The sequence below is a fragment of the Dryas octopetala genome, chromosome 2 (assembly GCF_963921425.1).
Source record: "Dryas octopetala chromosome 2, drDryOcto1.1, whole genome shotgun sequence".
In the NCBI taxonomy this organism is placed as follows: domain Eukaryota; kingdom Viridiplantae; phylum Streptophyta; class Magnoliopsida; order Rosales; family Rosaceae; genus Dryas; species Dryas octopetala.
Window position 1 is genome coordinate 11,249,558 of NC_141367.1, and position 13,078 is coordinate 11,262,635.

The 13,078-nt window shown below is 32.3% G+C and overlaps 1 protein-coding gene and 1 long non-coding RNA gene across 4 annotated transcripts; one reads left to right on the forward strand and one right to left on the reverse strand.

The window, feature by feature from the left end:
• Positions 1 to 5,124: 5,124 nt before the first annotated feature.
• LOC147293072 (uncharacterized) lies at positions 5,125 to 7,888 on the forward strand. 3 transcript variants are annotated; one of them, XR_015120539.1, is made up of 4 exons: positions 5,125 to 5,536; positions 6,076 to 7,310; positions 7,460 to 7,503; positions 7,731 to 7,888. It is a non-coding gene; the product is annotated as an uncharacterized LOC147293072 (long non-coding RNA). The 3 variants fall into 3 exon arrangements; XR_015120541.1 differs by lacking the exons at positions 7,460 to 7,503; positions 7,731 to 7,888 and having other exon boundaries at positions 6,076 to 6,739; positions 6,998 to 7,441; XR_015120540.1 differs by lacking the exons at positions 7,460 to 7,503; positions 7,731 to 7,888 and having other exon boundaries at positions 6,076 to 6,140; positions 6,386 to 7,441.
• A 2,454-nt stretch (positions 7,889 to 10,342) lies between these two features.
• On the reverse strand, positions 10,343 to 11,138 carry LOC147293073 (uncharacterized). Its single transcript, XM_086233781.1, has one exon. It carries the CDS (start codon positions 11,025 to 11,027, stop codon positions 10,584 to 10,586), a length of 444 nt encoding a protein of 147 aa, XP_086089907.1. The 5' UTR covers positions 11,028 to 11,138; the 3' UTR covers positions 10,343 to 10,583.
• Between the last annotated feature and the right edge of the window lie 1,940 nt (positions 11,139 to 13,078).

A 13,078-nucleotide genomic window follows, 5' to 3' on the forward strand; every position in this document is an offset into this window, starting at 1 on the left:
ATATTATATATTATTTTGAATAAAAGTATTGTTTTGACCTCTATTTATACTATATTGTAGTATAATTTATCTAAAAAAAATTCAATTAAGTCACAACTTAACTGTGATAGTCTCACAACTTAGATGTGACTGTCGTTCAGTCACAACTAAATTTGAAGTTGTGAGTGTCGTATAATCACAACTAAATGTGAAGTTGAGACTATATTAGCAAATTTTCAAGATAATATAAAAGTCTCAAGGGCAATTTTGTCAAAACCTTATAAATTTTAACTAACACTCATCATATATAGGCTAAAGGATAAAAATGTCAAATGAAAAAGGCTCAAATAAAATGGGTCAACATATTTGTGACCTAATCTAAAAAACTACATTTAAATTTGGTAGTTCAATTGAAATATTATATGGTCTTCATGCTATACCAAAAAATTATTGAGATTTGGTATTTAATCCTAATTTTCTATTTAATCAATGCATTTTTTTATAATTTTATTATTTACCAAAATGAAAAAATATAAATTACAATAAATTAATAAACATACATTATTATTTATATTTAAATTTTTATTAGATTTGTAATTAACTGCTACGCAATAAAATGGCTTAAAATTTAGCTCCCAAGTTTTGGACACCCATTTCTAAACCTTAAACCTCATTTATATACCCTAAACTAAATTAAGGGCAACGTCATAATTTTACGCTTATAAGTAATGAAAAAAAAATGGGCAAATTGGTATTTTCCAATACACCAAAATACATGACATTATCAAGTGAATTTGACTTAGTGACTAAAATGGGATATAATTTCAAAACTTATTGACTTTTATGGGAAAAGAAAAATTACATTGACCATTATGTAATATTAAAATGTTTTATTAATTTAAATATAATTTACTATTTTACTAATGCAATAATAAAAAATTAAAAAAGGTAAACTACATATTTAATGATTTTAATCCATGTGTTTTTATTTGAAATCATTTTTCGTGGTTCAAATTTTGCCAATTTCATTTTTTTGTTTTATGTCGTTTATAATCTTAAGACATTATGAAATTTAACTTTTTTCAAATTGAGACTAATAAACTTTTTTAATTAAAAATTACAAATAAATTAATAAAACATTTAAAAATTTCATAATAATCAAAATACAATTTGGATTCTCATAATGATCACATACACATATTTGCTAATTACATATTAGTCAATAGGCCAGCTTAATTTGGGTGGCCCTATACTATTCCTACTGTTAAATTACTATCATACCCTTCCAAAAAATTTTGACTCAATTTTAAAAATAGTGATTGTTACACAGTCATCAAGTCTAAAAACTGTAACTGTGTGATAGTCTCCAGTTAAAAAACGGTAACTGTGTGATAGTTACCAGTTAGAAAATAATAATTGTGTGACAATTTTCAATAAAAAAACATAAAAAAGGTAATTGTCACACAATTTTCAATTAAAAAAAGATAACTATGTGACATTTATCAATTATAAAATGGTAATTATCATACAGTTACCAATTAAAGAAAGTATATGGTTGTTATTGAATTATATGTAATTTAAAAAATTGTACATTTGGTAATGTCAACAGCATGTCAACATAGAGGCAGTATCTGTATATTCTTTTTTGTGTTTTGTCCGGTTATTAATTCACATAGTTTCTCTTAATTTCATTTTAGTAAATAATGACTATCATGGTATTTTTAAAAATTTCATCGACTAATTTGTAATATTAAAATATTTATTGATGTTTTGTTATTGGCCCATTTTTTAAACTCGCAACTTTTAATTAAAAATAACCGAAAATCATGTATGTGGTCTTGAATTTAAATTTTCAAACAAGAATTTAAGAAAATCTTAAAATTAAAATTTAACACTATAAGTTTTGTGAGCTTCAAGTTCCCTAGAAAATAAACACAAAATGGAGAATTTAAATTAACATAAGGACCAAATTGAAAAAATTTAAACCATAAGAACCAAATGTGATCTTTGGTCAAAATACAAAGACAAAAATGTTGTTTACCTAGGGCTGCCTATCAATCGGTTTGGATCGGTATTAGGGCTTACCAAATCAAAACCAAAAAATTCAGTATTTTTCGATTTCGATATTTTTCGGTTCGGTAATTTTTGGTAAACTTCAGTTTTCGGTAATTTTGGTATCGGATACTTACGGTTCATTTTCGATTTATTTTAGTATATCTTCGGTTCATTTTCGGTATACTTCAGTATATCTTCGGTTCATTTTCGATTTAATTATAATAATACTAATTATTATATACCAATATAAATTAAAATTTAGTTAAATATGATGCATAAAATATAATGTTTGATGAATATATATTTGCACGAGTAGTATTGGTAGTTTAGTATAGTACTAGTATTAATTGCAATAATATTAATATTAGTAATAATATATACTAGTATAATTAGTTTAATAATATGTATTAGTACATATCCTATTAATTTAGTATGTATATATACCAATAAATATGAGTATATATATATATATATGCAATACCTACCTAAAGATGAGATTCTTATTTTTCTAAAAATAATAACATTTACTTTATTAAAGAATGACTCTATATCTTAACTCACACTTTTGATAATATTAATATGATAACTTTATATAATTATATTATCTTATAGCTGTTTAAGATATTAGTAGTTTAATATTTATTGTACTATTAACATAATAGTATTATATAAGCATATATAACCAAATTTCGGTAATTGTTTCAGTTTTTTTTTTATAAATATTTTGGTAATAATCGATTCAGTTTTTTTCAATAATAATTTTCGATAATCGGTCGATTCATCAACTTTTTTTGGATTTTTTCGGTTTTGAATTTTCAATTTTCGAATTGTGAAATCGATATATCAAACAAAAAAAATTCGGTCGATATATCAAACAAAAAAAATTCGGTCAGTAGTCGATCGGTTTAGTAAAAACCAAACCAAAAGGCAGCCTTATGTTTACCCAATTTATAAAAAAAAAAAAAAAAACAGCTAGCTACCCAAGCCCACCCCACCCAACTGCAATGCCTACTACCCATATGGCCATACCAGTGGCCTCCATGCAACGTTGGCAGTACCCCACCTCCTCCTCTGTAACCCCTTCTCTCTTTCTTCTTCCCTATCTTCTTTCTCTACTTTCTCATTCCTTTTTTGTATTCTCTTTTAGTCACCACCCCAAACTTGCAATGTCACAACAGGGTCAGCCTTCAGAATCCCAAGAACACAATACCCGTACCCCCAGGAGTATACTCTCAAGTTCCTTTTAAAAAAAAATCTCCAAAGATCAACAGGAGCTATAAGCCTATAAGGATATATTTATAAAGAAACACAAGCAGTTGGATAACCTAAATAATCTACTCCTAATGAGAGATCACATATCTCGAGTGTAGAGATAAGCAAAACATGACTGTTAGACAAAGACATAGAACTTAAATAATTGATCAATACACTGGCCTAGTGTATCAATTGACAGTTCTGGAAAACTTGTTCTATCAATAGTCAATTAGCGCTCTATTGAATGTTTAGAGCACAAAAACTATTTTTCTAAAAACTATGCGTTAGATACTTTGTGTATTGATACACATAATCACTCTATCAATTGAGAGCACAGTCAACAAAACTGCTAATCCCAACAACCTTCAATCAAAAAAGTATTAGGGACTTTATCAATTGAGCATGTAGGCTTTTTGTACTGGCTCAAGAAAAACAAGGTTCTTAAGGAGTCAATCAATTGAGCATGAGACCTCATAAATTTTTCTAAATAATTTTGGGAAAATGATAATTTATTGTGGATTTATGGGATTTATTTGAGGTTAATATAACTTTAATTATTAGAGGGTATTAGAATTTAATTTGGATTATTGACAATTCACTGCAACAATAACTTTAATAGACATCACTTTTTAGATATTAGTTATTAAGAAAACTGATATTGTTAATATTTTGATATAGTTAATTTTTTGGATGATGTGTTCATCCATTTACATATCACTAGGCCTGGCATCGGGTGGGCGGCTCGGCTTGGAGCCCAAACCATTTCCAACTATACGAGTCTGGTGGGAGTCGGCTCGGGTCTTTGTCGGAGACGGGTCGGAGCAGTCGGAAACGGCTTGGCCGAGAAGAAGAAGAAGAGTGAGGAGAGAAGAGAGAAGAGAGAAGGTGCGGGGAGGAAGATTAACTGGCGTCGTGGGGGGTGTTGCGGGTAGAGGGGGCGTCGGGGAGGAAGATCGATTGGCATCTGCAACTCTCTCTCTTGCATGTCACTCTCTCTCATATGCAACTCTCTTTCTCTCTCGCGGCTCGGCTCGGCTTCGGCGGGTGGTAAAGAACGGAACCCGCCACCCGAGCCGCCTCTATCGGGGTGGGTTAGCTTGAGGTTAAACAGCCGGTGGTGCGGGCGGAGCTGTGGGTCGGACGGCTTGATGCCCACCCCTACATATCACCAAATTTTTTAGACTGATATATTAAGTTTTCCTTTTATTAAAATTTTTTCTAAAACTGATATTTAAACTCATAAGTCATAACTCATAACCATAAAACATTTCCTCAAACTTAAAAGGGTTTTTTTCATATTTAGTACCTGAATTTTGACCATTGTCTTAATGTGGTACCTAAACTTTTATTTGTCCCAATTGAGTACCTAAACTTTTATTTTGTGTCTAATAGGTACCAAAATGAATTTCTGTTAAAATTATCAACAAAAGTTAGGGGCAATATAGTCACTTCAAAAAATTTATATTTTAATTTTAATTTTTAATTTTTTTTGTTTGTTGTGTGTTTTTTTTTAATAATTTTAAACATATAAAGAAAATAATTAAAATATACTTTGACTATATTACCCCTAATTTTTATTGACAATTTTAACAAAAATTCATTTTGGTACCTATTAGACACAAAATAAAAGTTTAGGTACTCAATTGGGACAAATAAAAGTTTAGGTACCACATTAAGACAAGAATCAAAATTTAAGTACTAAATATGAAATAAATCCAACTTAAAAATTTGGACTTGTTTCCCAACAATTAAAAATTTAGACCCGACCCATCCCTCAACACATTAAAAAAAAACCCATCTCTCTATTTTTCGTTCTCTCTCTCTCCCTCCCCCAGATTGTGTTGAAGCTCACCACTCTCCCAAATCATCTCTCTCGAGTCTAGCTTGCTGATCTCCTTCGAATGCGCAACACAGATTGACTCTCGCCGATATCACTCTCTCCTCTCTTGTCTCTCTCGCTCTCTCTCTCTCTCTCTCTCTCTCTCTCTCTCTCTCTCTCTCTCTCTTCTCTCTCTCTCTTCACTCATATCTGGTTTCGTTGATAATACGATTGCAATTGCTCGGATCCAGGTTTTTGTTGCTGAATTCGAAGTACAATCGGATTGGTTATATTGGGGGTTTTTCGTAAGGCTGAAGAGTGAAGAAGCTAGGGTTAGGGTTGCAGTATGTTGAAGGCAGAGGGCAGCTGGATTTGTTGGGACTAGAGAAGTATTCAGGGGATACCTGTTTACCCAATTTCAAGGAAAAGGTATTATCTTCTCTTCAGATTTCTCTGTTGGTTTCTTTCCTCCTTAATCCATGCACATACTCTAAACCTTGTACTAGGACATGTTCTGATTGTGTTGGTAAGAATATTCTTTCTCAATCTAAGGTTGGAAGATACTGTTTTAGGGAGGGAGCTTTCTATATCAGGAGAAAGCTCCCTATGTAGCCTTGGTAGAGAAGATGAATACTAAATTCAATGTTTTGGGTAGTTTGTGAGACTAACGGAAAACTCATTTCCGTTACAGTTCCTCTTTCTCTAATGCAAAAGAGTCAAACTCAAATATATGATATTCATAAGAAAATTGATTTGAGGAGAGGTGTTGATAGTTTAGTATTTGGTTTTTGGTGTTGTCAGATAATCTTAAATAACTTTAAGTAGTGCATCAATTATTAATTTAGCAACATTCTTATTATTAATATCAGTATATATTACTGAATTTTTTTTTTAGTACATACTTAATGGAATGAGAGTTTAATTCACTGATTTTTTTTTTTTCTGGTTTGATTGATTATTTAAAATAGGAGTAAGCGAAACATATATTGCACTAAGAGGGTGCTATACTACTAAAGTCTTCTTGGCACTCCTGGTATGGAATATCATTCTTTTTAGAGATAAGGACTGTTAATGTATCAAGTCTATATTCTCATGCTCAAGCTATCAAGTCTCAAGGACTGTTAATATATCAAGTCTATTTTCTCATGCTCAAGCTATTTTCTCATGGTTTTGTTGTTCATATGACTGGTAGAGAATAATATGTTGTGGGGGAATTGTTGATGATATGGCAGATATGATTATTGCTCAAGTTCTTTACCTTGATGTTCTTGTTCCTAGGGTATGGGAGGTGTTTTTCTTAACTATCAGTCTTGTTACTTATTTTTGGTGGCTCCCTCTCATGCATGTATCTTACAGTGATCTTTGGAAAGGTAAGGACTATTGTGCAAATGCTTGATCAGTTAGTTTGTCTTCTGATTTTCAAACAGAATTTTGCCATGTATTTCAATTCACCAAGAGGACCTGGTACTGCTGTTATAATCTTCCATCTGAAGTTGTCTTTGTGTGTTTACAATTTTTATAAGGCTATTGTTTTTAATTACTTGACTAACTTTTTTTTTATCTGCATTGGTGTCTCCACTGTAGGTGTTTGAGTAGCAGCTAGGTACATGCTTCTATACACTATATACATAGGTACATATTTATATATAAACTTTTCTCTTCCCCTGATACTATTAACGAGTCTTCCAAGTGTGTGTCTGTATGTGTTTGGTGATTGGTGTTAGCTCAGATAGCTAGATTTAAAGTATGAGTGTTGGTAATGGAAATTTATTTTAAACATATGGTTATTTCTTCTGCCTTCCAGGTATTTTTGACTTGATTTACTTATTCTTTTATTTTCTTTTACTCTCATTTTCTTTTTCTTTTCTTAAATCTTTGTATTTGGAGCAGCTACTTATATCTGTTGTGCATTGGAGCAGCTACAGCTACTTATATGAGAGAATTGATTGGTTGATCTAATCGACTAGACTCCCCATTACTCTATACTTGTGAAAGTGCATTTGTATCATCAGGTTTGGGGTTTTTATTATCTTTCTTATTATGATTCTTAATTTTTTTTTTTCTAATTATACTTAGTGGTGGATATTTTAGATAATTTAAATAACACTGTGGGTATTTTATTGTTAGTTTTTTATATTGACCCTGCAAAGTACAAAAGCATATCAACAGGTTTCAGAACTGCTCAAGGAGGAAGGCGTTAAAGGTTACATTGCTCAAGGCGCTTATGGATATGCTTAATATATATACCAAGAAAACACAGACAGACACATGAATAATTGATTTAGATTTTAAAATTATGTAATACAGGCTACTGTTTGTTATGATTTACATGTGAACAATTCTCCATTGCAGGTTGTACAAGGGCCTTGTTCCTCTATGGGACCGTCAAATTCCATGTAAGTTGGCAATAATACATGAGCATCTTTATTTAGGTGCTAATGTGAATTACAGAATTTAACATTTTTTGCATGTTATTGGCAATTAAGGACTTGTCTATGGTACTGTGAGGGTTCTAATTCTTTCATTCTTTTATTGACTTTATAGATAGCTTCAATTTATTTTTGCTGTTCTTTTATTGACATCCCTCCTAGTTTTTATTGACTGTGGGAAGTAGTTTTTGCAGTTTAAAGGAAAGGGATGTGTTACTCTAGCTAATAGAGTCGGCCAATCTTAGTTGAAGCATTTATCCAAGATTACAAAGAATAGGAAACTTGTGGTAATTGTATGTATTGCCAATGTGAAATGACTTGTTTAATTGTAATTTGTAGTTTACTGAACTCCTTAAAATTGTTTTGTACTCATGTAATGACTTGTTTCTCTAATGCCCTTCTACAACATCCATTATATTTTTTTAGATGCTATTTATTAATCAAAATTTTTTAAATGAGAAATATTCATTTTACTACTATTTATATTTCTATCAATTATTTATTAATTCATTATATTTATTAATCACAATTTTTTTTTTGGTTACAAAGGGAGGCCAAGGAGAGGCCTAGAGGGGGGGAGGTGGGGATCGAAACCTGGTGGGTGGGGAGCAGCACAACTGCTTGGTCAACTGGCCTACCCCAAGTCCTCTACTTGCAATGAAATTAGTCACATATAATTGACAAGTACGTTGTATCTATTTTTAGAAACCGTGATGTAGGTTTGGTATCTTTTCACACCTTAGAAGTTCCATGTGACCCTCATTGACTTCATCAACGTATTCACACACGAAAACATACTATGTGTCATTTATTCCAACATTAAGGCATAAGGACCAAGATTTCAGGAATTTAGTGCTATAAGTTGGTAATGAAGAATTCGTACACATAAGAACTTCACACAAGTAGACAGCCTATATATAATTAGTGAAATTAACTTAATTAATGAGTCAACGCCAGTCTTTGTATTTACCCATCATCTAGCTAATGCATGATGATGGTGAAGAATATCATATATGACATATACATAAGAAACTATATATGGACCATGCATGTTGACAAACAAGTAAAATAGAAAATGACAAAAAAGTCAATAAAACATTTCGAAATTACATTATAGTCAATACAAAATTTCATATCTCATATTAGTTAATAGTATATTTTGAGAAATTATATTTTAGTTAATTGCTCAGCCCACTACCGAATTTACTTGAAACAGTAATTGCGTTCATTTTACGTTTTTGCCCTTGTTTTCATGTAAACCCTATATCTTTTGACCGTTGGCAGTGCACGTAATTTCTTGTAATGTTATGTCCTCTTTTGCACAATTTGTAATTTGGTTTATTACATTTTAGTCAATGTTGACTATAATAGTTTTTTGAAAATGTTTATTGACCTATTTGTAATATTAAAACTTTTTATTGACTTTTTGGTAATTGACCCTTTCTATAGCAAAACCTCTTTCTTTTTAGTATTTATTCTAAAATTTCCCTTTTTTTTTTAGGGTCAATTACATTTTGTATACTTCAAGTATAGACCGTTTTTCACTTTGGTACCCGATATTCAAAATGTTTCAAAGTGGAATCTAAAGTTTATGAAAATTGCAATGTACCTCTTTCGTTAATTTTTCTATTAATTTTGACTGTATATAGAAAGTGTGAGATTCATTTATATTGATGTGGATAGTAAATTTACACTACGTGGACAAATAAAATAAGTCAAATAAACAAAAAAGAAATTAGAAAAAGGCAGGTAAATTATTAATTTATTATATATTTAAAAAATTAAAAGATAACATTAAAACTAAATATAAAAAATTATCTCATTCATCCCTACCTCTCCCTCATCTCTTTCGTGCCCAGATTTTTATTTTTTCAATTTTTCAAAATTTTAATTGATTTTTATTTTTTTAACCTATACAAATTTAGCTAGCTTTTATTTGTTTTTTGTTCACGTGGCGTAAATTTATTGTCCACATTAGTATAAATGAATCTCACACATGTTATATGCAGTCAAAATTAACAAAAATGTTAACTGAAGGGGCACATTGCAATTTTCATAAATTTTAGGTTCCACATTGAAATGTTTTAAACATCGAATACCAAAGTGAAAAATGACATATACTTGAGGGGTGCAAAGTGTAATTGATTCTTTTTATTATTATTTTTTTGTAGATGTCGCTATTTTAAAAAGTCAAGTCAATATGAGTGAGGGGGTCGACGTGTGCCAAGTTAACAGATAACGAAGGTACTCGATAGATGCAATATTGAAGTTGATGTACGGGAATAAAACTTTTTTGAGTATAAGGTACCAAATTGAAAAAGAAAATATAATTGATGTATATAGTTGTAATTTGCCCTACCTCTTTTATATAACCCTAAATAACTAGATACTGAAAATAATTGGTGAGGGCAAAATAGGAAAAACAAGCCAACGGTAAAAATTTGTTCAAGCCGTACTCAATTATTGATGCCGAAAGTGGTCAGCAATGGACAACTATCCACATCAACGGTTACCCCTTCCCCCTTTTTTTTTTCTCTCAATTAAAAAATTGGGGAAACAGTACCACAATTGGGGACTGTCCTCTTCCAGTCTTCCACAGATCATTCCTTTATGCGATATTCCAAATTTCAACCCAATCAATATCATCATAATCAGCATTATTCTTGTTATTTTTCTCATTCAATTTGTGAGAATATGAGATGGATCTCATTAATGCATCCTACAAATTTAGAGAAAAAACACCAAGAAACAAAAAAATATATATATAAGAGAACAATATATAAATTTTATCCCCAAATGTATGATATCTGTAGAACATTTGATCTCTAATTCTTTTTTTTTTTTTTTTCTTTTTTGAGCCTGAAGTGTCAGTATGCCAAATCTTGGGAAACCACTTAATGGACCCAATTTTTTCACACTGCAAAGCAAATACAAAGTTGTAATAAAGTAATTAAAGTGAGCAATAAATACCAAATTGTCCTTACATAATCCCAATTATGATGCCTAGAATTAATGGCATATATATATATGACCCTTAATCAATTTAATTAAGAAGGGTGAACCTTTTTAGCTGAAATTCCCTTCCAAGCTGATTTCATGGAAGCAGTGGCTGAGTTGAGTGCAGCCTCAATATACTTCTTGGAAGCCACAGAAGCTGCATTTTCCATCAACTTTCCCATCTTCCTTGCACTCTCAGCAGTCTTAACCAAGCTGTCCACTTCAGCTCTCGATATGTTCTCCATTTCCTCTTCAAAACGTCTGAACTCATCCATGGCACTCTCCATGACCGAGTCCAAGTAGTCCTCAGCTTCTTGCATGGAAGCCTCAGCCTCTTCCACTTCTTGTTGCTGCTGGAGTTCCACTGCAGCCCATGACTTGTAGGCTTCGATCTCGAACAGCTTCATCAGGTCTTCGATGGTCGAGGGGTCGAAGCTCTTGTCTTGCAAGGCTTGGTTTGAGAGGAAGCTGAATTGGGCGATGAGATCTTCCATGTTGTTGTTGTTGTTGTTGTTGTTGTTGTGAGATTGAGAGAATATTGGAGATCGGGCTAGCTTTATGCTTGTTAGTGTATGTAGAAGAAAAAGTGGGTATTGGGTAAGACGAGAATCATGTAATGGAGGGCCACTTTAGCCTCCTATATAATATTATTATTATATTTAAATTAATGTAGAAAGGATAGGAACCTTGAATTGAACTTTATGTCATGGGCCCATAAGGTATAGAATTTAGCCATAAGGTCACGTGACACAACCATTGGCCATTGGTGGACAGAGATGCAACCACTTATAAAAAATTTTTTTTACTTATTAATCAACTTTTTCCTTTTTATTTTTGAGAAAGTTAGGCTCAAGACTTGATTGAAATAATGAAGCATAAGAAGAATTACAAGATCTTCTGCCACTACAACATCTAGCAAATTCGACACAACAACTACACAGCTAAAGAACAAGCATGCAAGTAAAATTGTCAACAACTAGATCTTGACCCTGTGGACCGGAGACAATAGGGTCAAGATCTACTAAAGACCAAATTCTCAAGGCTTCACACAGAAAGGACCATCAAATGCAAAAACAATAACTTGACCCTATGGACTGGAGGCAACATAAACAAAACAGACGAACAAAATTCGCATACAAAGTAAACTCAATCTCATGCCGAACTAATTTTTAATGATGGAACATGGAGGTATTGAAGGGCATAAACACACCTCTTTCGTTCGAGGCACCTCCACCTTCAATCTCTGACACGGGAATAAAAGCTCTAAACCTGTAAAACAAAACCTTAGGACGAGCAGGGCTGAAATACACAAGAATAAACCAAAACAAAATAAACAAACAAAGACCATAGCTAGCACCACCAGGCAACAGCCACCACCCACACTCTGTGTGAGAGAAGGAGGACGCGAAGTCGCGACTACTAAGTGCGGCAGATCGTAGGCGCGAAACCACGACCTTTCTTCGCCGTTGCTGTTGTCGTTGCTGCGCCATCATGATGATCTCCCGCCGCTCTGCCGATGATCCGACCCAGTGCGCATTGTTGCTAAAACTAGACGTCGGAAAAATCTTTCATATTGAAATTTGGAAAAGCTCTCACTTACAAGGAGGAGAGTATCTCGTAGGTCATACCAAAACCATAAAAAGGAGAGGCAGGGGGATCGAGCCTGTGAGAAACACACCTGGAAAACTCAACTGAGGGAGGGAGAGTTGAGGAGAGAGAAAAGAGCTCTTTTTGTGGCGGTTAGGGTTTCTTATTGATTAACTACCTTCCATGAGATTTAAACTCAAGACCTACTCCGACAAAGAAAGATTGAGTATTATCCACTAGACTAAATAGTCATTGGCCTTATAAAATGGTTCTGATGTGAGAAAAGCAAATACACTAACACCTCATTTATTTTTATAATAATATTAGAGACTTAGAGTCCTCAAATTTATTCACTAAACGATGTGTCAAAATATAAATTAGAATAAGCAGTTAAGGCTAATTCAAGCGGTCAGGGGGAAGTGGATGTGGTAGCCCTAAATTTTTCGCCTTAACTTAATTTTAGTCACTTTAATTTTCGGCACTTTATTTGAGGAATTTAGAATTTCCTTGATTTATTTTTGGCAAAAATAGGAATTCATTAGAGGTATTAGAATTTTTCTTGTGCCAAAAGTGAAGGCATGGTTGGATGATGCTCATCTCAACAAAGTCTATAAGGTTTAGTTCGAGTGGGATAAAGTTTGGGAGATAGGATTGTGATTTATCCAAAATTTGGTGATTATTTTGAATTTTTTTTATTTTTATTTTTTTTAATCACAAATAATCCCTTAATTTTGACCAATATATCAACTTGGTCCTTAAAGTTCTTTTTCGCTCAATGTGGTCCTCCATATTTACCACTAGCACATCAATATCACCCTTCAACATTTCGTCAAATTTTCTGCCAAAAATGATCAATCCATGATAACACTTTCCTATTTTCTATTTTTTAAAATCCTTTAACATTAAATTTTCATTAAAAATAGCTCGGAAGTCCGAAAAATTCTATGGACTCCTCTCA

What these genes read in the sequence shown, in the direction of transcription:
- LOC147293073 (XM_086233781.1), bottom strand. Translation starts at nt 11,027, where the DNA reads ATGGAAGATCTCATCGCCCAATTCAGCTTCCTCTCAAACCAAGCCTTG.